The sequence below is a fragment of the Pyrus communis genome, chromosome 5 (assembly GCF_963583255.1).
Source record: "Pyrus communis chromosome 5, drPyrComm1.1, whole genome shotgun sequence".
NCBI classification, from domain to species: domain Eukaryota; kingdom Viridiplantae; phylum Streptophyta; class Magnoliopsida; order Rosales; family Rosaceae; genus Pyrus; species Pyrus communis.
Genome location: NC_084807.1, coordinates 23,197,426 through 23,224,358, shown reverse-complemented (window position 1 = coordinate 23,224,358; position 26,933 = coordinate 23,197,426). Strand labels below are relative to the sequence as shown.

Sequence of the window (26,933 nt, the reverse complement as noted above, 5' to 3'; positions counted from 1 at the left end):
CTTCTCCGGATTGGGAGCGTTGACTTCGGGAGTGAGATGGAAAGATCGAGGGCTCTTTCCCTTGTCGTGTTTTCCTGCTTAGCTTCTCCGGGTTGTGCTCTTGCTCGCCAGAGGAATTTCCATCAAATTTTTGTGGAATCGGATTCCAAACTGGTCATCACATCCTTGGTGGCGGGCTTGGAGTGCACTCCTTGAGAAGTTCTTCCTATTCGAAGCTGTGTCCTGGAGTTGGGGAAATCTTTTCAAGTGTGCACCTAGTCTTGGATGTGCAACTCTGTGGGTTGCTAGACCTCCATCCTTGCCCCCCTCGGAGGTTGTAGGTGGCTTGGAAAGTGTTGGATTTGACGTATTCGCCGAGGCCCAGCTGCGTCTTGTATTTCTTTGTCCTCCTTGCTTTCTCAATGTTTGTGGTTGTTAGTCCTTCGTGGCTTTCCTGCACTCTTTGGCTTTTGCCTTGGTTAATGAATTTCCAGTTAACTCCAAAAAAATAAAAAAAATAAAAAAATAAAAAAAGACTACTACATGGTTAGCAATTTATGCGTACGACTGGCTGATAAATTTTTATCAGCTCGTACCCTTTTGCTATTTTCAGCTAGTCATTAACCAACAAAGAAAACTGATTCAAGTACAATCAGATGGAGAAAACCTTGTCTTGTAAGGTGTATACATTTCTCCGCAAGGAGAGCGAAAAACAAGGTGTATACACCCCATTACAGGCTAGTTTTTCTCGACCCGAAGACTTGAAGTCCATGGGACTAGCATCAAGATTCAGGTAGCAATTGATAGACAAAAGCTTGCAGTAGTATTGTACATTGTCAAATACTGATACACCCAAAGTCAGATACCGACAGTTCGCTCTCAGCAACAAATTTTTATGGAGGTGAAGTGATGAAATGGTTCTGTTCCCTGAGAGTTTGAATAATAAGTTGGGTACTGTCCACATACAGACCTTTATTTGAAGTGCAAAGTTCACGAACAACGAAAACAAATACATCTAAAGGCAGAGTCCTCCTTCAGGTTAACCACTTATTCAGCAAATCTGTGTTAGGGAGGATGATCCATTAAGCTGGCCAGAGGGAACTGCAGAAACAGAAATGGAAAATACGCAAATCAATCATCAATTAGACTAATAAATTTATGTCAAATCGTTAGAAAAGCTATTACAAACATCGAATACTGACCTTCAGTATTCCAGCTCCATCCGCCGCTTCTTTGTTTTCCACTGATTCAGAATAAATGTAACACCTTCCTTTAGTGAAGCCCTTCGTCCCTCCTTATAGTTCCACAATTCCGACGTTATGTACCTCCCACTAGGGTTGTATTCATTGATCTCTGTTAAAGCTGATGTTACAGCATTGTACACTTCCTCACCCAGTTCTTTCATCAAATCTTTCAATTTTTCATCCTCAATGGATATAACTTCCTGAACATAAAAACATAAACTAGTGAAAAGGAAGCAAAGGGGACAGCGAGCAAGTGCCAATGATTCACAAGGAAAAGCACTGAGATCCATTAGAATATGATTAAAAGAATTAGACGATTCAATAATAGCATAAGACCCAAATTTATGCGGACATTTTTTTGTATGTGAAATAACGCTGCAAATATCTTTGCTCTCAAGGCAGATTTATCAACAAAAGTAATTGATATATGCTCACATTGTAATGCATAATGCGTTAAGACAGCGGAGAGTCCATTTCCAACCAGAAATTATAAATGACATTAAAACAAAAACCAATTAAGCATGTGAGTGAAGATCATATTTGATGAACATCAGCTACACCACTGGGAAAGGATTTTGCCACCACAATCACATATTTTGCACAACTAGTTTTTTAAGTAACTCACAGGGATAGCCAAACTACTTCAATCTAAGAAATATTTTAATTATGTCAACATATTGGATACTTTTTTCGTCAGATGCTTTCTTGTGCTAAGAAAAACAGCAAAATAACCCGAACACAGAGAAATAATGATATAAGAAAGTACCTTATGTTTCCCATCAACCGTAGTAACTTTGAAAGGATGCCATTCTGGGTCCTTGAGGTATTCTTCCCACAAGGAGCACAGCTCCGTTGCTTTCTCTTCTGCTTCTTCCTCATTATACTTTCTCTTCATTACTTCTTGGAACGGTTTACTGTCAAGCTCACCCATTCTCCTAACACCAATATGTGCACTACTTGATATTTCCTTCAATCCCTGCAGATTAAGAATATTAATAGCTTATCATAAGCATAAGAAACTAAGAACAGAACTTTAAGAAATATCTGATGCACAAAGGGTCATATTCCACATTACAGTACAAAACTGAAGATCCCAATTTCAGTCAAATATCAACCAGTTTTTGCAAACATACAAGTAAGGACACATAATTACATCCTGAATTCTTGTAAGATCATCTGAAATGTCAGACGTCTTTTTTATTATAAAGAATAGTAACTGAGCAACATTTATATTAAAAATCAAACAGAAAAAAACTTACATTAATCAATTCCCTTCGGGCTTCCTGCAGCTCATCATTGCTCTTGCGCTCCTTTACAATTAAAGTTTGATTTAAAGCTTCTAAGTCGTCTAGTGATTCTTCCTTTTCTCTCAAGCCTTTGATCATGTTGTCCACCTTTTTCAGCACTTCAACATCACCGTCATCTCCCATGCGCCTTACAACATTTAAATTCACTCTTAGTTGCTCAATTTCCAATTCAAGAGTTTGCTTTGTATCCAGTTGCTGTTGCAGTTTAATTATTTTATTGTGGAGCTGTTCCTTTTGCCTCTGGATCAAAATGGTTGTCACATACATCAAAGATCTTCTCTGAAATCTATAAATAACATTCAGATCATTTTTAAGCCCTTAAAACTAGCCAACAAACCTTTTGATCTTCGGCCAGTTTCAATAAATTTGCATTAGCCTTCAGTTGCTCCATAGAAGCCAAGTGAAGTGAACTATTTTTAATGGAATTCTACAAGAACAAACAACATCGCTGTTATCAAGTGTTCGAAACCATCCTTCAAGGCTTCAACAACAGTGACTACAAATAAATGCAACTCATGTTGCAATCGAAACGTAACCAAGACAAAAACATCACACACTGTAAAAAAATTAAACACAAGTGCATAAAGCCCAAATTATTCATGATCCGATTTGATGACACTTGAATAGCATGCTAATTTTTAGTAACATTCAACAAACTAGTTTCCATCCCATTAATATTCATAAATTTTATGTAAGAATTGAATCATGAAATCTAAGACAACATGTGCAACAATGAAGCACAAGTTAGTAAACCTTTTCAATCTCCTCAGCAAGCTTCCTACTTTCATCTTCGTTGGCAACCGCACGCTTCTCCATTTCTTCTATGCGGGACTCTAGCTCTTTCTTTTGAGTTTCGAGTTGCAACTTCAGTTTTTCATGGTCGCCAAAAATCCTCTGAAAGTGATCCCGAGCACTTGTTTGTATCTTTTTAATCTCTATCAAAACAAAATGCATGGCATGAATTAAGGTCGCTACAGCATCATACCAGTAGAAAATGATAATGAAATATAATAAACCCAAAATGGTGAAAACCAAGCCACTTTATGCAAATCATACAGCCACTGTACAGCTGCAGAAATAGAATATAAATAGATACTCCGGATTCAACTCTAATGAGGAATCAGAAATGCAAGCCAAAAAAAATATAAACTCATTCTTTCATTTGATAAGTAGCACTCTTCCATTTTTTGAATAAATAAAACTAAATCTTACCTTCATTATAAGTCTGAACGATCTTTTCTTTCTCTGTGATTACGCTCTTAATGGAATTCGTAGTTTCACTACATTTCAGCTCCATCTCTTCCAAGTCTTTGTACTTGACCTCAATGATGTTGTTAAGATTAGTTACTAGTCTATCCTGCTTCCTGGCTTCTTCCTCCGTAATTTCAGAAATTGATTTGAGGTCTCCAATCTTGCGGAGGTGTTCTCCGACAATGTTGGAAGCTTTATAGTCATCTGAACGAGCAACCCAGGCATAAAGTCCAGATTTTTGGTCACTATTAGCCTCCCAGTCCTTTTTTCCATGATGGTCTACATCATAAGCCTTCTCAAATGACATGGCATTAACATAACCAGGCCAATCTTTCCTAAACTCTACAACGGCACTTCCTGAGTGACCCCGATAATTCCATAAAGGGTGCACCCTTAAGGGATTGAATCCCCTCCTTTTTAGCTCATCTCTCAGTTTCGATCCACTTTCTCCGACATATCGCCCATCATTGGCCCGTCTGGTTGGAATATTAACCACAACCCCTGTCCAAGGCCACACCAACTTTTCATCCTGGTCACAATCAATTGGTGGTTCTTCAGCCACAGGTTTAGATGGACCACCTTCAGCTGCTAGATCTTTTTCCAAATATTTCACCACAGCTAAGTGTTTAGCCTTTTCTTCTGTGCTTCTCTTATCTGAAGTACTCTTTCCCACCCCAGAAGCATGTTGGAGAAGTTCCTTGAGAACAAAATCCCGCTTTTTCTTACTCGGGCAGAAAGGGCAAGTGTATCTCCCATCTGAGCTTCTCACACTGTATTTTCCATTCTTCAGCTCTTCATAATATTCTTCTACCTCCTCATCCAGTTCTGTTTCGCTCATATCCGTATCATCTTCAGAGCTATGATCTGCCACGCTCCCCATTTGAACGGTACTTAAAGAGCACTAAACCCTGAAAACGGAAAATACGAAATATCAATGTCACTAGTCATTATTATGTGAATTCGATGATTTTGAATAGTTCATTTTCTGGCAAGATGAACATGTGCAGCCGCGGTTAAAGTGAAAAAGCAAGTGTTTAGTTGCCGCTGTTCAGTTTGGAGAGTTCAGGATACTGTTAATCTAATTTCTTTCGAACTTAACAATATTTGCACTAAAAAACCCAACATAAATGTCCCCAAAACAGTTCATGGAAAAGAAAGGCATATGGGTAAATTTGTTGTTCCCTGAAGCAGAGAATCAAGGGGTTTCAAAATTAACAGCAACTTACAAGTTACAGGTTACAAGCTGAAAGATCGAACCCATAAAAAGAAAGGACATGCATAACCAACATTCAAGATACATGAAGAAATCCCACAAATTAAGGCTTAGGGTTTCACAAGTTTGGCCCATGTACAGTAGTGAAAGCTCTATATATAGAATTCGGGTTCGGTCTCCGCATCATTCCTCATTTCTCTACTGTAAAATCACTCATAAGACAATTTCCAAATTAAAATCCATTTTTACCTTAAAAGAAACATCTTGCTATATGAAACCGCATTGTACACAAAATTCACACAAAGCCCAAAAAATCATAAAAACTCGAAAAGGAAAATCGTCAAAAATTGAAAGAAAACAGTACATAAATAGTGTCCTAATTGTTATTCCTGCAACCAAACACACACACACACACAAATTATACAAGCAGATGCCGCAGATCAGTGAAAACACAGAACAAAACGGAGACTGAAGCTCCAAAACTCGAACCCAAAATTAACAATGCATGCTGTAAATTCAACATTTCAACCAAACAAGCACGTGCATGTAGCGGAACAAGCAAACCCAACAGCGATCAGCTAAATTGTAGAGAGAGAGAGAGATTGACCTGCGGAAATCGGAGCTCCTGAGCTCCAAAATTAGGGTTTGCGGGGGAAGAAGAATTGGGGGCAGGGCCCTGAGAGATTCGCAGCAGCTCAGTGCTCAGAAGAGGCCATAAAACTTAAAAGCGAAAGAGGACATTGGTAATTGGAGCACTGTGGTGTGCGTGACAAGTGAGAACATCGAGAAGGCGACAAATGTATGAAGTTGGAGACGTCAACGACCCTTTGACTGAATCGGGAGTGATGAGATGAGTTGGTAAAAGTTATGAAAGTTGGCGAAAATTTATGGATTTCCGAGATAAAATTTATGGATTCGGGGTAAATTTTGATGGGGTCCCGTGGGGACATGTCTTTTCCAATCTGTTAATTTTCCTGACATGTTTAATTAGCTAGCTCAGGTGGATTTCTCTTTAATCTATGTCATCAGAAATGCAATGCTCTCAAAATGGGATTTTTTTTATAAATTTTATGTATAATGTTTTATAATATTTGTTTGAAAATTATCGTTAAACTTTGAAGTGTCAGATAGTTAATAACATGTCTCATCTTTTTTTTTTCGTTTCTTTTTTCGGGAACAAAATGAGGGTTCCATTTTAGGCCTTAGCATTTCTCTCTATGGCATTTCATTGTTGTTGTTTTACACAATTTTAGAAATAATTTATTTTGATAAAATTTTAGAAATAATTTAATAAAATTATTTAAACCGTCAAATCTAATTTACACAGGTAATTGTTCCGAACAGTTCGGTTTTGAAGATTAAATTTTGGATGTTTCACGGTTATGAATAACCGTTGTGTAAATTTTTCGATTTCAAGTTCAATTATAGTTATTGAGGTATCCACCCCACACTCATACTTGAAACTGAATCGTTTTCATCTTTTAATAAAAATTTATAAATATTTATTATATGGGGAAGCGAATTATCAAATCATATTTTTATTATTATTCATTATGATTTATATGATGCTTATTAATTATTAAATGTATAAATATTTTTATGATAAAGAAGATATTTAATATTATTCATGCATTATATCAATTGTATTAACATCAGTAGTCTATTTTATTTTATTTTTATCTAAAATCCTCTATTTAATTAATTTAAATAGATATACAATATATAATTATTGTAAATTTGTAATGGAAAACCCGTTATTATATGGAAAATCTATTATCCGACGAGTTTAGTTACAAGGAAAACTCGTTTGAGGATTCTACAAATTTTTTATTTTATTTTAACAAATGATATTATCTACATTAAGGGAGTGGGGAAGTAAGCTAAGTTTCACAGTAGGCTAGCAATAATATGATTCAAATTCGTCTTTGAAGAGAATTAAACTTAAGACCTCTCACTTACAAGTGAAGAAGAATATCATTAAACCGTAATACGAAGTGGCGGGAATTCTATGACTTCGGATTTGGATAAACGAGTTTAGATGCAGGGTGGAACGTCCGAGCCCAACCCGCTCTATTGCCATCCATACGTGTATTAGCAATGGAAATGGTGTGGGAAGGATTAAGTGAGCCCCTAATTAGAGCATTTCTAGTAGGGGATGCAAAACCTCTTTCGCATCCCATTTTCATGTCGAATTGAAGTAAATAGTTTTGTTCTAATGACAAAGATGTATGTATAATATATTGGATTCAAAGTTGATTTACTCATTGTTTGTATATAATTATGATGTGTGTAATTTTAGTTTCCGATCAAATGTGATCGTTGCTGTAAAAAAGAGTTCAAGTCATTTATTTTTTTCACAGCGGATGAGAGAGAGCAAGTACTATAGTAAAAAAGATACGTTATGTGCGTTCTAGGTTTGCTGTTTTCTAACTTTGTCAGACAAGTACAAGTAACTCGTGATTGACTCACGCGTTTGACATCTTTGCGTTTCACTTGCAACACATTTTTTCTCTCCTTAATCAGTTTATTAAACCATGCACGTGCGAATTTAACGTCTAGTAGTCAATGTTTGGTTTTTTTACATCGACACACGAGATGTGACCTTTACATACTTAAATTTTCGTGTATTGAAACACTTACGTTGTGGATGGGTGGAGTGCAAATGTTGCTTATAGGTTATTGCTTCTCATATTGGAAGAGTAAATTGTAGTAATGGTCCCTCAACTTTAACAAATTGGAGCAATGGTCTCTCAACTAAAAATCCATAACCATTGGTCCCTCAACTCATCAAAACATGTTACTATGTTTATTTTCGTCAACTTCGTCAGAATTCTGTAAATATGAGTTATATTGGTAGGACCATTGTTACAATTGGGTTAAAGTTGGGGGACCATTGCTCCAATTGGATTAAAGTTGAGAGATCGTTTCTCTAGTTGGATTAAAGTTGATGGACCATTAATACATATGTGACTCATTTTGACGGAAGTTCTAACAGAGTTGACAAAAAGAATCATAGCTGCACGTTTTGATGAGTTGATGGACCAACGGTAATTGATTTTTAGTTGAGGAACCATTGCTACAATTTACTCCATATTAGAAATATAGAGTGAGTGAGAAATATAACATATGACTGACATAGTAACACTTAATATTTATTATAAATGACGTTTAATCGCAGTTGCTAAAAACAATCATGATGTGGATTCGATTGTCACAAATTCCTCCTAACAACTGAGTATTTAACCTAATGACCCTATCACTCTACTAAAAATATAATATAGAATTAGTCCTTGAATTTACACTTTAGGTTTCGCCCCTCAATTAAAATTCGTTAATTAAAATCGGTGAATTTAACAAAATGTGCAACATTAGTCCGTTAGTAAAACTTTTAGCTAACGAAAAAGACTAATACTATACATTTTATTAAATTTGATCTCAATTAATAAATTTTTAGTTGAGAGACGTGGAAATTAAACTAAAGTGCAAGTCAAGAACCAGTTCTAATGTTCACTAAAAAAATTCAATATTTACTGTTTCAGCTGATCGGTTAGGCGCGCATCAACCCGCTAATAAAATTTAACGCGCCGGATCCGACCCATTTGCCAGGTCGCCTTCGCAGACACGCTCACAGAGACGAGTGAGCTTTCAGGAGCACCAGAAAACCGTGGATGAAGATGTTCAATCAATTCGGAGCAACGGCGGAGTCTCTAAGCAAGGCGTCGACAATGGTGTTCCGGATCGGCACCGACGCCCACCTCTACGACGATCCCGACGACGTCAGCATTGCTCCTCTTCTCGACAGCAGTTTCGACTCCGAGAAGTCCGAGGCTCTCAAACGATTGCTCGCTCTCATCGCCCAGGGATTCGAAGTCTCCAATTTCCTCCCTCAGGTCCCTCTCCAACTTCATCACTGTCGAATTCGAATCCGAAAAATTGATATATAATTTGAAAAATCGGAGCAATCAATTTTATAATTTGAATTTCGTTTCGGTTGAATTGGAATCGCAGGTTGTGAAGAACGTAGCGTCGCAGTCGTTGGAAGTGAAGAAGCTCGTTTACTTGTATTTGTTGCATTATGCTCAAATGTAAGCTGAATTCAATACTCTTTGATTTCATTTGAATCTTTACTCAAATTTTGAGCTAATTTTTTTGCTGTTGCTTTCGAAATTTTGATGTTTACTTGAATTCAGGTGTCCGAACGAAGCATTGCTGTCGATTAATTATTTTCAGAAGGATTTAGGGGATCTGAATCCGTTGGTGAGGGCGTGGGCACTAAGAACAATGGTGGGAATCCGGCTACACGTTATTGCACCTTTGGTTCTTGTTGCGGCAGGAAAATGTGCTAGAGATCCGTATGTGTATGTTATAAAATGTGCGGCCGTTGGTGAGGGCGTGGGCACTGAGAACAATGGCGGGAATCCGGCTACACGTTATTGCACCATTGGTTCTTGTTGCGGCAGGAAAATGTGCTAGAGATCCGTATGTGTATGTTAGAAAATGTGCGGCCAATGCGCTTCCTAAGCTGCACAATTTGCGCCTGGAGGAGAATACTGTGGGGATTGAAGAGGTTTGATTTTGGTGTTGTATTTTTAGTTCATATCATTAAGATGTTGATGTTCATTTGATTCAATCATATGATCTGCTGGCTATTCTCTCATATAATGGTCTTCTTTTTCAGATTATTGGAATATTGTTGAATGACTCTTCCCCTTGTGTCGTTGGAGCTGCTGCTGCTGCTTTCTCTTCTGTTTGTCCAAATAATTTGTCACTGATTGGAAGGAATTATAAAAGGTTACGTGAGGTTCTTCCCGATGTGGAAGAATGGGGTAAAATAGTCTTAATTGGAATCCTTTTGAGATATGTAGTTGCAAGACATGGGCTTGTAAAGGAATCCATTATGTTTTCTTTGCATGGAACTTGGAATCATCGATCTGAAAAGGATTGCTCAGATACCAACTCTGCGTTGGATGACAATGGCAACAGTAATGATCTTTATGAGTCTGAATTAACAAATGCTGTGTCCCATTGTTATATTGAAGGACCAGCTGAATATTTATCGCGATTAAGTTTCATGAATAAAGATTCCTCTGAATTTAATTATGCTAGTTTGACATCTGGAAAGAATAATGATGATGTGAAGATCCTGCTGCAATGTACATTGCCATTGTTGTGGAGTAATAATAGTGCAGTTGTACTAGCAGCTGCTGGTGTACATTGGATTATGGCGCCGGTGGAGGATTTGAAAAGAATCGTTAAGCCACTATTGTTCGTCCTAAGATATTCTAATGCCTCAAAATACGTGGTAGTTAACATTTCCTTACAATTTAATTGGTTTGTATGTAACATTGAAGTACTCTTTAATTTATTGATGCATGCACGTGACCGCTTGAACTCATATATTGTTGAGATTTCATAAAAATTCTTTTGTTTACAGTTGGTAAGATGGTGAGGATTGTTGTATTGATTGACCAGTGCAGGTTTTATGTAACATTCAAGTGTTGGCCAAAGCAATTACTTCACTCTTCTCTCCATACTTTGAAGATTTCTTTATATGTGCTTCGGATTCATATCAAATTAAAGCTTTGAAACTGGATATACTGGCTTACATCGCTACAGATTCATCAATTTAATTTATACTCAAAGAATTTCAGGTTTTTTTTTTTTTTTTTTCCTGAAGAAATTATATTTTGCCTTTCCTCTTACGACAGAGACTCATGTATACTAGATTTTTCATACTTTAAGTGCATGTGTGTGGATGGTGTATTTTAAGTTTTTCAGTCCTTATGTTTGATTTATTAGTTGCGTAGTTGGCTTTCAGACTTCACCATGCATCATCGACTTTATTTGAGAATTGCAAACTTTTATGATTGTTAAAATTTATAAAATGAAAGGCATGTAAGCTTTGCTTATTGTTTTTGTTTGTTGCTAGGGTTATATTAGAGACCCAGACAGGAGATTTGCCACTGACACTGTTGCTAGAATTGGAATATGTGCTCAAAGACTTCCAGAAATGTCAAATCCATGCTTGGAGTTTCTATTGGCTTTGACCAGACAGCGTCTGTGACTAACTATCTGTTGTGTGTAGAAGTTGAAAAAACTTTGCTTTTTGATTTCTGAATTATTATCTAATTTTGCAGAACTTACAACAGGTGAGTTTGGGTCTGTGGATGCTGAAGCAGATATATTGATTCAAGCAATAATGTCCATAAAGTCAATCATTCAGCAAGATCCACCCAGTCATGAAAAGGTATTTTCAAAATTTTTGCTGAGTTGCTGCCATTAGATGTGTAGTCAGGGCATATTCGGGATTTACTAGTGTAGTATGCGATTCTTTGTTACCTTGTCTTTCGTTTTTTGGGTTTTTTTGGGCATTTATTAACGGACTTTTATGCCTTTTCAAGGTTATTATTCAATTGGTTTGAAGTTTAACTTCAATAAAGGTGCCTGCTGCGCGTGCTATGGTTGTTTGGATGGTGGGGGAGTATAACTCTTTAGGTGATCTCATCCCAAGTATGTTAGCTACAGTGCTCAAGTATCATGCACGGTGCTTTGCTTCTGAAGAAGTGGAAACAAAGCTTCAGATTTGTAATACCGCTGTTAAGGTACTACTGCATGGTGGTCTTCTCTAAGTAAATGTGGCAAATATCATTATGTTTGTTTCTAAATGTTGAGGTGATCTGTTCTGTAGGTTTTATTGGGGACAAAAGGGAATGGCCTGTTGACAATCAAAATGGTTTTAATCTATGTGTTGGAGCTGGCCCAATGCGACTTAAACTATGATGTTCGTGACCGAGCTCATTTCTTAAAGAAACTTCTTTCAACTTATCTAGATTCTCAAGGTTTGGAGGAGGAAACCAACTGTCTGGCCCAACATAAAGATAGTTCACGTCTCCTGGCAGAAATCTTGTTTGGAAAACAAAAGAAACCAGTGTCCCATGGGCCCATTGATCACCGGTTTTACCTTCCTGTCTCTTAATCGCAGATAGTACTTCGTGCTGCTCCTGGGTATGAACCTCTCCCGAAGCCTTGTAGTTTGCGCAGTGATGGCCCCAGACTGAATGAATTTGGAGAGGCAGTCACTAATGGTGACCAATATGTTACAGACAATGAGGACTCAGCTTCTGAATCTGTGGATGAGGAAGTTGCTTCTAGTTATAGTTCGCAACGTTCTAATGTGGATTCAAGTGGCAGTGATTGCAGTGAAGAAGCTGGTTCTGTTAGTGAAGGTGATGATGATCCTCATCAGTTGATTCAGTTTTCAGATGAAAGGAAAAATGGAGCTTCTCAGTCTGCTTCTGATTTTGGGGAATTATTGTCAAATAGAGCTTTAGAATCATGGTTAGATGACCAACCTGGTTTTTCAAACCCAAATACTTCAGAACAAAGTCAAGTCCGTACATATTCAGCAAGAATCTCCATCGGGGACCTCGGAGGTCAATTTAGACGTAAAAGCTATCCACTCTTGGACCCTGTGAATGGAAATGGCTTAAAGGTTGACTATTCGTTTTCATCTGAGATATCAAGTATCTCTCCTCGATTTATATGTATAGAAGTTTCCTTCAAGAACTGTTCAAAGGAGACCATGTCTGATGTAACTTTGGTTGACGAGGAGGCTGGCACAGGCAAGGATTCTGTGGACCGAGCTTCGTTTTCAGATGAAAGGTAATTTAACTGTACTTGTCTGATATGATGCTAATCTAAATTTCCAGTTTTCTTCTGAATTTATTTTATTTTATTCTTGGATGGATGTTGGTTATGTCAGTTATCATATACCTTTTGTTACAATTATCTTGATACCGCAGCTCTACGATACCTCAAAATAATGAGCCAAATCTGGTTTCTATAGAAGAAATCACTTCTCTGGAACCTGGCCAGACAATGACAAGAAGCATCCAGGTCCGCTTCCATCACCACCTCTTGCCTCTAAAACTGACCTTATATTGTAACGGCAAGAGGCATCCTATTAAATTGCGGCCTGACTTTGGATACTTTGTAAAAGCTCTTCCTATGGATGTTGAAGCCTTTACAAATAAGGGGTCTCAACTGCGTGGAATGTTTGAATGCGTAAGAAGGTAAACTGGCTTGTTTTTCGAATGTCATATAGACAAATTTCTAACTTATTTATCATAGTTTCCAAAACAACCCTTCGCGTTCGGTCTTTTGCTGTGTATTCTATATTGAATGTTGTGTTTTCTTCAACAGGTGCATCTTCACTGATCACATCAAGGAGTTGGACAAGGACAGTTCATTGGTAGAAGACAAATTTCTCGTAATCTGTCGAAGTCTTGCATTGAAGATGCTTAGCAATGCAAATCTTCATCTTGTATCCATTGATTTGCCAGTTGCAGCGAAGCTTGATGATGCAACAGGTTTGTGCTTACGATTCAGCAGCAAGATTTTGAGCACCTCTGTCCCCTGCTTGATAACCGTTACTGTCGAAGGTAGATGTACAGAACCATTGGAAATATCAGTTAAAGTGAACTGTGAAGAAACAGTATTTGGGTTGAATCTTCTGAACAGGATCGTAAATTTCTCAGTTGAGCCCTCTCATGCCCACTTGTAATTATACTTATTCGCGGATTTGTCTCGAATTCATTTTCTTTCGCTCGGAAAGTGTTTTACCTGATTCTCAGCCTGTACCATTTGTAAGCTTTAGGACACAAAAGTTGATGTACTTCAAATCCATCTGAATTGCACAAAAGTTATTAGCTAATCACAAGTTAATTTCTTTGCACGGTAATTAATCGTTAGCATGAGCAAGCTACGTTGCGATTTATCGATGACATTCAAGCTACGCTATGCCATCCTGCAATTCTTGTTATTTTGGCTCACAATGGCAACAAGTACCGGAACTCGGATTCATAAGGTTGGACTTCCACCATTTTGCTTATCGGAGAGTTTGTTTCTCCGTTCAAGCACTCGATTATCTATCTTTTCAGCGAACCAGACCGCGGCAGTTGGCTGTAAATCCATTCCAGCAATGATTCCATACCGTCTGCAAAATTGAGCATGTGCCATTGAAGAAGCTTGGGCACCACAATTTTCTTCTTGCTTGTGACTTCCACTGAAGCTTCCAAGTACTCCAGTTTCGCTCTCTCTAACTCATTGACTATGTCGTCGGAGGTGTAAACCCTTAGCTGCACGCACATCAGAGCTTAATTTCATCAAATTTAGGGAGAAAAATGTTGTGAAATAAAGTAGGGGAGAGCTAGGCACTACTTACTGCCGGTGAGGACCAACTGCCGCGGTAAAGGGCAAATGTGACGCAAGGTTCAGGGTATCCAAGACCATAGGCATGCCTTAGTAGCATTTCCTTCCCATAGGCAGGCCCCTACCCAGTGGGATGTAAATTGATCAGGAAAAAAAACATATGAAAAAAAGAGAGGGTGCAGTTAGAGCTCAAGTTTTGATATCTGTTTCACGTACATGTTTCGATTCAGATGGATGGCGGAGAATGAAATGCTAGCCAGAGTATTCAGCACTCTGCCTCCGACATTCAGAGCAGCCTAGACGAAAACGGGATCATTTAGTCTCAGTATTATCTGAAAACTATAAATCTAAACTCATCTTTTAGCCATCTGCACTCCCAACTGAAAGTTTTACGTTTTTTTCTACGAATACCAGAATTGGTGTACCTTGTTCATAAATGCCAGCAGTTTCTCCTGTGTGGAAGGCAGCCCATGTTCCAGAAATGCCTGAAATTTGGTAAGAAATAGAAGCTCTCCTCCCATTACATATCATTCTCGGATTTTTCGGTCTTTTACTAAACGTTGCTTAAGATCTCTTACAGTACATGCATGATGCAGGCATTGTAGATGTTGATCCAGAACGCCAACTTTTGCTTGTAGGTCAAGAAAGTGAGGTCCACATCACACAGCTGATGCATCAAATTCCTGAATTCACAAAAAAAATGTCATCAAAACCATGCTTTCCAGTTTTGACAATGCTTGTAGGTCAAGTAAGTAATTGACCTCAACTTTTCGATTCCATCAAACACTCAGACAAGCGGCTGACATCGAACCAGCTTATTTGGATAAAGTTCTTATACGGGCCAATGTCCCTGACAGTGCCGGCTAAGTTAGGCAATATGCAGTAAGGGTCGGCATTGGACGAGGCGTTGTAGTTGAAGAAAATTGTGGCTGATGAGGTCTTCGGAATGAGCCCTTTCGAGTTCATGCAGGAGAGAGAAAGCTTTGGGACAACGGATGATCCCTCTTTGTCCAGTGATGTTTGTTACAGTTCAAGAAATATGCATACAAGGCACTTGAGAAGTTCTTCTGAGAGTTCATTTGGTTTCAGATCATTTTCTCCATTGCCCTGGTTCCTGCTTCTCCCACTTACCCTCCTTGACAATTCAGCAGTTTCTCCCGTTCAAACACACAACCAATAATTATTTATTTGTAACGAACGGACACATTGAGAAACGCTCATTTCTACTCAGTAATCTTAAGTTTCGATCCTATTTATTGACACGGGTTGATTGTTTTAGCCTTTTAGAGTGTCGCGATGATTCAATCAACATTAAGATCTAAAACTTGAGGATTCTAGTCTCGGATCGGTTAATCACTTTGGTTACAGGTTTAAGCCTCGGTTACTCTTATAACCTAAGTTGGAAATCGTTCATCCTTTAAGAAAGAATAGACGTCTTGCATACATGATTTTGATGGGGTTGGCATCTAGTAAAATCGGACTGTTGGTAAGTTAAGTGGTTCGATTACTAATGTCGAAAATCTTACAAAATAAAATACAACGTAAGGTAAGTGGTTCGATTACTAATATCACTGAGGCCTTTTCTGTTAAACGAGCAGTTTACCATCGGACTCTGAAATTCCGCCTTGGGATATCTGCTGCAGAACCCACAGATGCTCTTCTATCCTTCAACCTTCTTTCTTTTCTCAAATTTCTCAAAGCTTCCGATCTGCATCTCTCGTCATTTACCACTGACTGGTTTCCCACTCTACACAACAACTGCTTCTGTTGCCCTAATTGCCACATATGCACTTTCCATTCTCTTGTTTGTTCCCTTTCTTTGTACAACCTCAGTTTCAGCTCTTCGACTTTTCTGCCAAGTTGACCTATCTCTTCCTCTACCATTGCAAGCTCCGAAAACAGCTCCTGAACCTGCCATGAAAAATATGTTGATACCAACCTGCCATTGTCAGACTGAATTTAGACCGGCATGTTCATGCAAGAATCAACTTGACCGAACCGGCAGATTCACAGTTTGACAACAGAAGAATACCTGAGCTGGAAGCAAGGACAAAAGACGTGGATGAGACTGAACAGGTCCATGAAGTGCACAATGCAGAAACCTGCCAAGTGTTTGTTCTCCTTCCAACTTTGCCTGCAATTTCTTAACCTGTAAAAACGCACAAGAATTTGACTGTGTCAAGCTAATTATGTGACAAATTCCTAACATGTTACACAAAATTCTACGTCGGAAAAGGGCAAAAAACTTGTATAACCATCATCACCTCTTCCTCAAGATCAAGTCTTCTCTGCTTCTCCTCGTTTCGTTGCATTAGAAAGTCTTCTAATTTCATTGTTTCCAGAAGCAAAGATCACTACTACTAACAGTTTGGAAGTAAAATTTGAGGGCTGCACGCTGCATGAATATTGGAAGTTATACTGTTACTGAGGCACGGAGAGGTGCTTAAAAAGAAAGAGTGAGGTGACGTCGTGGGTGCCATTAATGGTAGGTAGCAAAACAAGAGGGGGAGGTTGAGATTTGAGAAGATTGAGAGGGAAGGAGGAGGGAAAATTGGGAAATTGAAATTCATGAGAAATGAGAATGTGGTGGTGCAAGAATTTTTTTTTCCGCTGACATAATTAGTTATCGAACTTATCACAAATATATATTGTGTACTGTTTTCGTGATGTATATAAGTCAAGACTTATTTTAGCTTAATGGAGGAAAATATTACTTGACCGAAAGCTAATTGACAGGGGTGGAATAATCTTTTAAGATTGTGAATCAGTGATTGTATACAATTGGAATTATTTATCATTATTGTTGTTGTTAGGGAAGTGCATGGCAATCCCATGCTCTCTTTTTTCTACAAATTGAATTTTCATTTAATTTCAACTGCTGGAGGAGGCTGGTGGGGGCGTGAAGTCCATGACAAGAAAAAAAAAATACCAAATTTGGAAAAGCAAAAAAAATCTGCAGAGAATATATTTAACTAGGGCTGGAAAAAAAAACCGAAAATTCGAACATAAACCCCCGAAACTGAAGCATACCAAAAATAGAAAAACATCGAAAGTTTTAGTAAGCATACCAAAAATAGAAAAACATCAAAAAATTTAGTATGGTATTCGGTTTCTTTTGACTTCATTTAGTGGAAAAATATTTTGTTGTTATTCAATTTCTTTTGACCGTTTGTTTGGTAATCCCAAACCGAAGTAATAATGTTTTTAATATAATTTTATATTTAAATAAATTAATAGTGGCCGTTGGATTCGGATGAGATTGGATCTCAATTGTTCGTTTCTCGACCTCACCCTTTGACGATTCTGACCTCACTATTTCTCTCTCGACTCCGACGCCATCTCTCTCTCGACCTCACCACTGCAACTTCTCCGGCTATCAAAACGCCGGCGACACCAGACCATTGACCACAACACCACAACTCAGTTCCAATCACATCTCCAAAATCTGCTACAGTTGGACCGCTGACGAGTGAAGAACTGATGTGCTGCAAATTGATCTGCTTGATATATTGAGGTTAGGTTTCTATGATTTGATGATTTGATTGTTGAATGGTTGCTGCCAAGATTATGGTTGTTGAATTGTTGTTGCTTACTTGCTGCCAACTGTTTTAAATTATGGTCGTTGAATTGTTGTTGCTTGGCGCCAAGATTAGACATCTTGTTTGATTGTGCCATTATGCTTGCCATTGGATTTGCTGCCATTATGCTTGCCATTGGATTTGCTGCCATTAAACTTCTGGTTGCTTGCTTGCTGACATTAGATTGAAAAACTGAACTTCCTGTTGCTTCTTGTCATTGTTGGAGTTTGAGACCCTCTTGTCCCACATTGGTCAATAGTATTTTTTCACAAGCCTTTATATAGGCTTATTCCTTTTTCTTAGCAATTAAAACTTGGACCATTTGGAAATGGATTGAAGGCTTGGGTTGTATGGATTAGGCTTGAATATAATATAACCTAAATACAATTAATATTAATTAATCAAGACAAGGGTCTTGGGCCTTGGAATCTTGGGCCTTGGAATTTAAAATTAATCAGATTCATTAATTTTAATTTTCGGATTAAGTTTTTTAATTAATTTATTAATTAAAAAACGTTTTGATTAAAAGACACAGCTGTTAGAAAGAGTTGTACTTTTTGATTAAAAGATACAGCTATTAGAAAGAGTTGTGTGTTTTCAAATACACTGAACATGTATTTGAAAGAGTGTGAAACAGCCTATATATTTGTAATCACAGTATCCAAGTGAGAATCATCTTTTCTTCCTCCTTATCTTCCGTACAAAATTTCCAGAGAGTAAACACACAAAGCAATTCGCTAGAGTTCTATAATCCAGTGCGGGTTGTAGAATTTGGTAGTTGTATCCTGGTCGAGCATACGTTGTAGAACCACAAGCACAAGAGTGTGACGAAAATACTGTTCGAATGACATAGCTTTTAGGCTAGCCTCTACCTTCTGTGATCAAGTTAGTATCATTGATATTTTTATATTAGTTTATGTATTTATTGTATAATTTCATTCTGCACATCAAGTATATTTGGTAAATAAAATATTAGAATTTCAAGTTCTGTTTATTTCTGTTATTTTTGTTTATTTCTGAATTGTTCTCCAACAGTCATTAGCTAGCTGTTGCTTGTTGTTCCAAATCGAAAATCATGCTTGGTGCCAAAAATACAAGATTAGTGAAACATTATGCTTGCTGCAAAAATTATAGTTATTATTGATTGTTTTAACTTTAATTAATAATATGATATTTATATATGTTAAACTAATGAAAAATACTTGAAAACTTTGAGTTTTAATGATAAGGACAAAATAAATGATAAAGTGAATAGTACCAGGATTGACTTTTTAGTGTAAAAATGTGATTTTTCTTTAAAGTGAACAGTACTTGGAGCTTTTCATTAAAGTTCCCTATTTATATATGTTAAACTGATTATTCTGATATATCATTATGCATTTTTCGAATGAAAGGGTCTAGTAGCCAATCTAGTATATCTAAGGTCTTAGGTAACCGAAAACAAACAAGCCAAATACCTACACTCCCTCAAGCAGAAGGTTGCAAACTTGCAAAGGATGTTGTGGAAAGGAAATTATGGTACAGATCTAACTCCTAATAAGGTTGCTAAAGATGTTTTTGCTCTTCCTAATAGGACCGTTGTTAGTGAGAATGTCTTTAGTCTTGGTGGGTGGGTTGTTGATCCTTTTAGAGTTTCCTTAACATCTACAATGATTGAGACTTTAGTGTGTATTCATAATTCACTTAGGGGAATGAATTTTGTTTCTACAAGGAGCCTACAATTGACAATTTCATATTATACAAGAAACTTAAAGGGTTAGAGAAAAGTAAGTAAAGTATTTAATTTCATGTTTTTATTTTTTATTCAATAGATTGAATTTGCTATATAATAATAATAATAATAATAACAACAACAACAATATACTAATTTGAAATAATTTGCGATTTGTTGTTATATGTAGGGGCGTCTAATTTTGGAGGTGAGTATCTGAATCAAAAGAGAAATGGTAGCTCCTCCATTGCCTCCACCACCTCAAATTCAATGACGCCATTCACTACCTCCACGACCAGCCATTTCAAAATCAAGTGGTAGGGGTCAATCATCTAAATGAGTCAAGCTTATACAAGGAGAAGGGGTCGACCATGTACAAGGGAAAGAGGCCTAAAGGGCCAATACTCATCAACTGCTTGAACTTTGAACTAAGAGTTATCATGACTAAGTTAGTAAATTGATTTCATAACACTCTAAGTTGTGCCAATGTTTTGAAGCAAAGTGGCAAAATCTATAAGAAATTACTAAAAATAAAAGTTGTAGAATTTTGTATGTGAATTGGCAAAAAAAATAAAAAAGAAAAAAGATTCAGAAGCCAAGCAAACTTAGGCTGAAAAGCAACTTAAAATTGGGCTGAAGAACCTTTACCGAATTTCTTTAACCCGAAATAATCAGGTCCGATTTTGGTTTTTTCCCTTCCTAAACCATTCGGTTTAATTTTCGGTAAAGCCCATTTAAGTTCGGTTTCCGAACCAAAACCACCTTTTCTTCTGATTTATATTTTTTTCATTGTGGCCGGCACAGTTATTACGTAAGTGGAGAGAAGTTTTATAATTTAAGTTGTAAATTATTTAACACAAGTATCGCACCACTTGCTATGCCTAGGCCGGAGGAGATGCGGCAAAGGACTAGGGTCATCGAAAATTTAATTTCAAACATAATTTTATTCATCTACAAACAGATTACAGAGTACAACTAACCAGAAAAAAGAGAAACGACATAATACTCGATAAATTCTGCTTCCAAACCTATGAATTTGAGAGATCACAAGGAGGCTCAAGACCCCCCAACAAACAAATACTAAAGTGGAAATAAGCCTAGGCATAGCAACACCAGCCCTTGCTATGCCCCAAAATCCTCTCTAAAGGAGCTTAACTACGGTCATCGTGAGTCCCACAGATCGGGAGTCAGCCCAGATTCAAGCTGAAACTCTACCTTGCTATGCAATCCCATCGGCGGAAGTATTGTTTCTCTATTGATGTGCAGCACTATGCTTCCATCCTCCAAACGTTTGTCCCCCATAATCCTGCTCTACCTGTAAAATGCAGCAAAAAAACCACACACACATCAATCAAACAAGAATTGGTTATGTTGAAAATGTTGTACTAGACTTAAAGGGAAAAAAAATGAAGCGAAAAGAAGTTACCCTCGGAGTGAAAGTTAGACCAACTTTAATCTCCCCACGATAAGTATTATCAGCGCGAACAACGCTATATTTAAGAGGATGTAACTCTGCAGTTCCATTCTGCACTCCCTGTGCCAATAAATCCTTCACATATATCCTGCAAATTAAGACCAAATTTGATCTTCCATATATATCAGTCATAACGAATTAAGGAGAACATATCTATTTTCGGTAATAGATAGGTCTTTGTACCACGTTTCATCCATTCATATTATAACACGTGGATTAGTAACATCACGTGACTTTAAAAAATTCGTGTTTAGGCTGAGATTCATTAATATAAAAACAAAAACGTACTTGTGTATTGATCACAGTAATCTATTGTAATTAAGAATCTGAGCTCTAAATCAAATTATATCTGAAATAATAATATTTTGACTTACGTTGCTTGGCCGATGTAGTCATCAGAAGTGAAGGTGTCTTTGTCCATGATTTTGAGGGTGATCTTATACTGCTCCCCCGACCCTGGATATTCAGCCCTGAATGTAAATTTCTCGTTCCACTCCGGATTACTTCCTTGTTCTGCATCACCATTCCAAATCAGTACATCTACTCTTTGTTGTTTACGCACAACAGAACACGAAAGTTGAAGTTGCCACAATGATTATGTATCATAATGTGAATTTTAATATAACAAGCAAGGCTTTCGTGCCGTGATCATCTGATGTAATTGGTTAATTATATAAGCGTTTACTTGCAGGCCGTGAGTTTATTAAGTACTTCAGCAACTTGGCCACGCCGTTTTAATTAATTACAAGTTAAAAGGGAAGGAGAAAGCTTTGACCAACATATTAATACGCCGATCGGATCAAACAGCGTAGAGTATAGGGGAGATTTGCCATCTAATAGTAATCTATCTGCTCTGGTTGTGCCAGAAAAAGTTTACTGTTAGTTAAGTTCGATGCATTACGCAACAAAGCATAGAATGTATTTGTAAATAAGATTTGAATTTGTTGTTACAAGATTATACCAACAATTGTTCTTATTTAGTTGGCTTGCCTTGTTCTTCCAAAAACTCAAGAAACCAGATTTACGAAAAGCACTTTGTTCAAAGATGTTCGGTGCAAGTGGAGGTGAATTAGAAACTTTAGAAGTTACCTCTCGCGACGCTGCTCTTTTTCTCTTGGCCTTTGTATTGCATCACAACATACGGATCCATACGAGCTGCGAAATCATACTTTGTGTTAGAATACAATCATTCCAGACTCAGAACAACAACAACAACAACCAACAAAAAAGAAGTAATTTTTCATGCAGAAATTGATGCACATGTCTAGCAGAGCCAAAAAGCACTTCTGTAAGCCACCGGCGTTAGCTTAGTGGTGCGGGCGGGTAGGGTGACGGGTTGGAGTAGGCCAGATCTCGTAGCAATAACATAAAAAACAACCACTTCTCCTGGTAAATATGTGTACATTTTAACAGTTGCTACCGAAATTTTTGAAGCAATCCGGAAAATTTCGGGTTTCTTGAAACATGTACAAGTTGATTTTAAATTGTTTGAAGTTTTGAACGTTTCACGAATGAGCTGGAGATGAAAATGCAAATTGTGGAGAGCAAAATGGTTGACTAAATTAAAATAAATAAATAAAATAAAACAGCATTAAGTATTTGAGCATATTGGGAAGAAAACACAAGAAATCAAAATTTTGAAGAACCCCATCAAAGTTTATGAATGCCTTCAACTAATTACGATCTCAAACAAATGAACAAATCATTGAGGTTTAATTTGAACAACATATTGCTAATAAAAGAAAGAAAAGAAAGAGGAGAGAAAATTATACTGAATAAATCGGTGTCTCCGAGGCCCTTTGCGCTCACAAGATTCACCTCCAGTAACCCAACTGCCATCTTTCTCTCTCTAACTCTCTCTCTCTCTCACTTCTGAGAAATGGGAATTTCAATTTCAATGGAATTCTTGTACTAAAGATGAATGCTTTGACGTATTTGTAACGAAGGATTCCAAGTTATGTATAATACTAAAAAGAGGGCAGTGGATTCTTGCACGACGGGCGGTCAACTCAAGGCGCCTATTAACTCAAACCTCAAGTGGATTATGGATACACATTTGAATTTATGGGGAGAAAACAAATAACATACGCTATGGATTTGGCAAAGCGGGTGCACTTTTTTACTCGGACAACCTTGACATTAAAATAAGGGCTTGGTCTCTCCAACCCAAAACATTGACAAGAATACAACTACATCATAATATACTTGATTTTCTCGTTTATATGTAGGTTTAGGGTTATGTTCATGATACATTTGCTTATGGACATAATTAGTTAAAAGTGGTGGACCTATAAAATATTATTGAAGGAGTCAATACGATAGCGCAATTTTTTTTGAACGTAATAGCATATGCCAACATATGCCGAGTGAGTATGTTCAGAGTCTATAGAGGCAATTCGTCAAGCAATTAGAGGGCATATTTCAATGGTATCTCAAATTTCAAATGGAAGCACCAACGGTCCCAAATCTTCCATTGAGGATTTCTAAGCTCGGGGGTCATATGACCCACCTTGTCTCAAAGTAGATCCGCCCCTGGTCAAAGTGACTTACCGAAATTGTGTTTTGCGCTGAAGATTAAACCGCTAACAATAATTTTACTAAAACTATGAAAGTACAATCATGTTTCTGCCAAATCAGTAGTTATACAACCATGTCTCTGTATCTCTCGTGGAGTTGACATGATTTTGTACAACCATATACTTGTATCTCTTGACATGATTCTATACAAGCATGTGTCTGTATCTCTCGTGACGCAACCATGATTCTGTACAACCAGTGCTCGAACAGATGTTCTACTTGATGGAACCAACATTGCCATTTTCAGTTTCGCATTCTTCAAATTTCTTGATTACATAAGCATGCTTCTATCAATTGAGCAGCGGATTTGTCCAGCGTACAAATTAATATTAAGAAACTTTAACGAAAAGCTCATTGTACTGTTCATTTTAACAAAAAAACCATATTTTTAAGACGCATCAAATGAAACCATAGAACTTTGGCGGTCCAAAGAAACCAAACCGAGGTTTTAATTGTTCCAAATGTTCGCACACAAGTCTACTACTCAAGCACATCATACTGATCTTACAAACCCAAAAAATTCAAAAATCTTCCAAACATCATTGAACGAAGTTGATGCATTCACATGACAGCCTTTTTCCTCATCTGCTGCGCGCAGGTGATAACTCAGCAGATCTGGACCTAGATCCAGATGGCGATCTTGATGCTCTATCAGGAGACCTCCAGTGATCTCTTCCGTCCTTGTCTTCGCGCATAGGTTTCCTACAACAGCATAACAAGAACATACGGCCAACATAAAAGATCAGCATTACGTTCGGGTACATGCTAAAAAAAAAATCAACCACTTCATAATAACGGCATCATCCAAAAGATAATGCATATTGAGAGACCTGCAGTATAAGCTAGAAAAGTGAAGCAATTGGAAACTCACTTGTCATACCCATCACCGTTTTCATTTGGTCCAGCAACATTGTCATAACCTGGAGAATAGGGTCTGCGATCACCATCTCGCACCGGTGGAAGATCTCGGGGAGATCTTGGGTTGTCTCGCCGCCTTCTGCTTGGTGAAATAGAGTCGCCTCGGCGTCTTGGAGCAGGAGAATAGGACCTGAGAAAGTTATTTGCCAATGTATCCACCTGGATCAATGGGTGTCCCAAAACTAATATAAAATGAAATCAGGGAAATTCGTCACCTTCAAAGCTTACCTTGAGCGGTACCGACTTCTAGAACCTGATGGATAGCGTGGAGAGCGTGAACGAGAACGTGAACGTCCTGTGACAGACATATCAGATACAGAATGGTGATTAGTGTTTAACAGAAATGGCATCGCAGATTTAACAAACCATTTCTCAGCTGATTTGATTATTCACTTCAGCAATGAATAGGAACCCCAGATTTCCTATGGCCAGAAACAGCAAACCGTAATGAATATTACTTGTACTGTCAGAAGAAACATACCATAATAAGATGATCGTCTTCCACCATGATCTGATGGCTCTCTGAAAAAAAGTAAAACAGGCAATTGGTATTCCAAACATACAGAACCAATTTAATAAGAGAGTGAGAGAGAATAGCAGAAACTACCTAACCCTAGTCCTTTGGCGCATCTCCTCCGGCCTTTTCCTTGTCTCTGCAGCAACAACCACAGATATCTCCCTCCCAGCAAAAATCTTCCCATTCATATGATACTGAGCCTCTGCGGCCTCATAAGAATCCACAAACTGAATAAATGCAAATCCTCGAGGTTCCCTACATAGAAGTTCAAAAAAGCTTAGTACAGTACATAGCAGCAGAAATCAAGAGTGAGCGAAGACGGAAGTATAAAGCAGTGACTTTTCAAATTCAGCATAGTACATTACCACCACAATGTCATTACTCAATATACCTTTCTTCACATATCTTACATCAGCTCTGAAGCACTTCCACCTAAGTGGATGCTGAATTTACGTAAAGCAGGTTAAATCGAAGCTTAGTGGCTGACCTTTTCTTTATAGTCAAGTATGAAAGGCAACTTCAAAACATGCAAGTAACTTGGAAATTCTTCTCATTCTTTAAGAAGCACTTGAAATCAACGTTGGCCACAAATTCTTCACATTCTTGTGATTATAAGAAGCACTTGAAATCAACGTTGTCCTCACCAAACTTCTATTGGATTGTTGTAATTATATAATTTCGCTTCATAAAAAAGAAGATTCTTCATTTGAACATTACTCCTAACTCGCTTGGAGTACCACTATGTTAGGCAACGATAAACAGTAGGCCTTCATCAAATGTGAGGCTTGGACTTGTTTTAACTTCAAAGTTCAAACTTCAAACCAACACAACCCCTGACAAACCAGTTCAAAAATTCACTATGAAAGTGGAAAATAAATATTTAAAAAAAATAGTTTACGAAATTCCACATACATTGCACATTCTAAGGAAGGATGCCAACAACGTAGGAAGTACAGAATCTGAAAGAACTAAAATTTCAAATAGCGTGCTTATCAACCGAGTTTCACTTGCATGAAGTATAAGCACAAAAAGTAAATTGACGTCGACTTCAAACAAACGAATTCATCCATTTGAAGCTTTTATATGATATAGGCAGTGCTCATTCACTTGTCAAACATAGCAAGCTCAGGTTTATTTTCCAAGATTATCACCTACGAAACCATTATCGACACACGAACAAGCATTGACAAAAGTAAAGCTCACCCAGTGTAGTAGTCCTTGGGAATGTAGACATCCCGAACTTCCCCATATCTTTCAAAGGGAGCTCTCAGCTCTTCAGCTCTGCAAAATTAAACAAAACCCCAATTTCAGAAAACAGAACAGTGAAAACCACCAAAAAAATATATATATATCAAACAAAAAAATCCAAACTTTTCGTTCACAGGACCTGCAATCCAGAGGAATGTTCCGGACCAAAAGACTTCCATTATTCTGCTCCTTGCGCCTTCTTGGGGGGCTCCTTCCTCGCCCACCTCCTCCTCCTCCTCCTCCTCCGCCGCCGCCGCCGTAGCTCCTCCTCGGAGGACTATAGTACTGTGGGCTGTACCTCCTCATATCCAACACTACAAAAGTACCCAACTCGATTGGTTTCAAGATCACATAGCACGAAGAAGAAACAACCGTTGGAATTAGGGTTTTGTCAATTTTTCTGATCGGGTGAAGAGATTCAAGAGAAGAAATTACCTGTAAGTTTCCTGAAGACGGTGAATCGTACGAACAACGAGAGAGCTTCGAAGAAATTGTACTTTTTGGATCTGAAATTTCTGAAGAGAGAGACTGTTTCAAACAATCGAATCGCAACCCTGATTTTAAGAGCCGGCTCGCAGCTTCCACTCTTTGGTTCGGACACTCCATCTGATGACGTACTTTGATGGGCCGTTGGGCCGGGTTTTCCCTGACCAGTTTTTTTGAACCTTTATTTCCTTTCGTACAATCATTTACATTCACATATTAA

At 37.7% G+C, this 26,933-nt stretch overlaps 3 protein-coding genes and 2 pseudogenes across 3 annotated transcripts; 1 reads left to right on the top strand and 4 right to left on the bottom strand.

Moving 5' to 3' along the window:
- Nucleotides 1–788: 788 nt before the first annotated feature.
- Nucleotides 789–5,741, bottom strand: LOC137734607 (protein INVOLVED IN DE NOVO 2-like). The gene is made up of 8 exons (XM_068473846.1): nt 5,602–5,741; nt 3,743–4,689; nt 3,284–3,465; nt 2,868–2,957; nt 2,483–2,770; nt 1,990–2,199; nt 1,182–1,423; nt 789–1,080 (listed from the first exon to the last, which is right to left on the bottom strand). Exons 2-7 carry the CDS (start codon nt 4,659–4,661, stop codon nt 1,184–1,186), a joined length of 1,929 nt encoding a protein of 642 aa, XP_068329947.1. The 5' UTR covers nt 4,662–4,689; nt 5,602–5,741; the 3' UTR covers nt 789–1,080; nt 1,182–1,183.
- Nucleotides 5,742–9,383: 3,642 nt separating this feature from the next.
- Nucleotides 9,384–13,728, top strand: LOC137735544 (AP3-complex subunit beta-A-like; annotated as a pseudogene).
- Nucleotides 13,729–13,822: 94 nt separating this feature from the next.
- LOC137733336 (uncharacterized) lies at nt 13,823–16,537 on the bottom strand (annotated as a pseudogene).
- A 3,880-nt stretch (nt 16,538–20,417) lies between these two features.
- On the bottom strand, nt 20,418–22,993 carry LOC137735598 (16 kDa phloem protein 1). The gene is made up of 5 exons (XM_068475028.1): nt 22,740–22,993; nt 22,057–22,122; nt 21,342–21,480; nt 20,920–21,055; nt 20,418–20,808 (listed from the first exon to the last, which is right to left on the bottom strand). The coding sequence occupies exons 1-5, from the start codon at nt 22,804–22,806 to the stop codon at nt 20,746–20,748; spliced, it is 471 nt and encodes a 156-aa protein (XP_068331129.1). The 5' UTR covers nt 22,807–22,993; the 3' UTR covers nt 20,418–20,745.
- A 968-nt stretch (nt 22,994–23,961) lies between these two features.
- On the bottom strand, nt 23,962–26,793 carry LOC137734063 (serine/arginine-rich SC35-like splicing factor SCL30). The gene is made up of 8 exons (XM_068473322.1): nt 26,663–26,793; nt 26,367–26,541; nt 26,183–26,260; nt 25,070–25,234; nt 24,944–24,984; nt 24,691–24,757; nt 24,416–24,592; nt 23,962–24,246 (listed from the first exon to the last, which is right to left on the bottom strand). The coding sequence occupies exons 2-8, from the start codon at nt 26,531–26,533 to the stop codon at nt 24,126–24,128; spliced, it is 816 nt and encodes a 271-aa protein (XP_068329423.1). The 5' UTR covers nt 26,534–26,541; nt 26,663–26,793; the 3' UTR covers nt 23,962–24,125.
- Nucleotides 26,794–26,933: the final 140 nt, after the last annotated feature.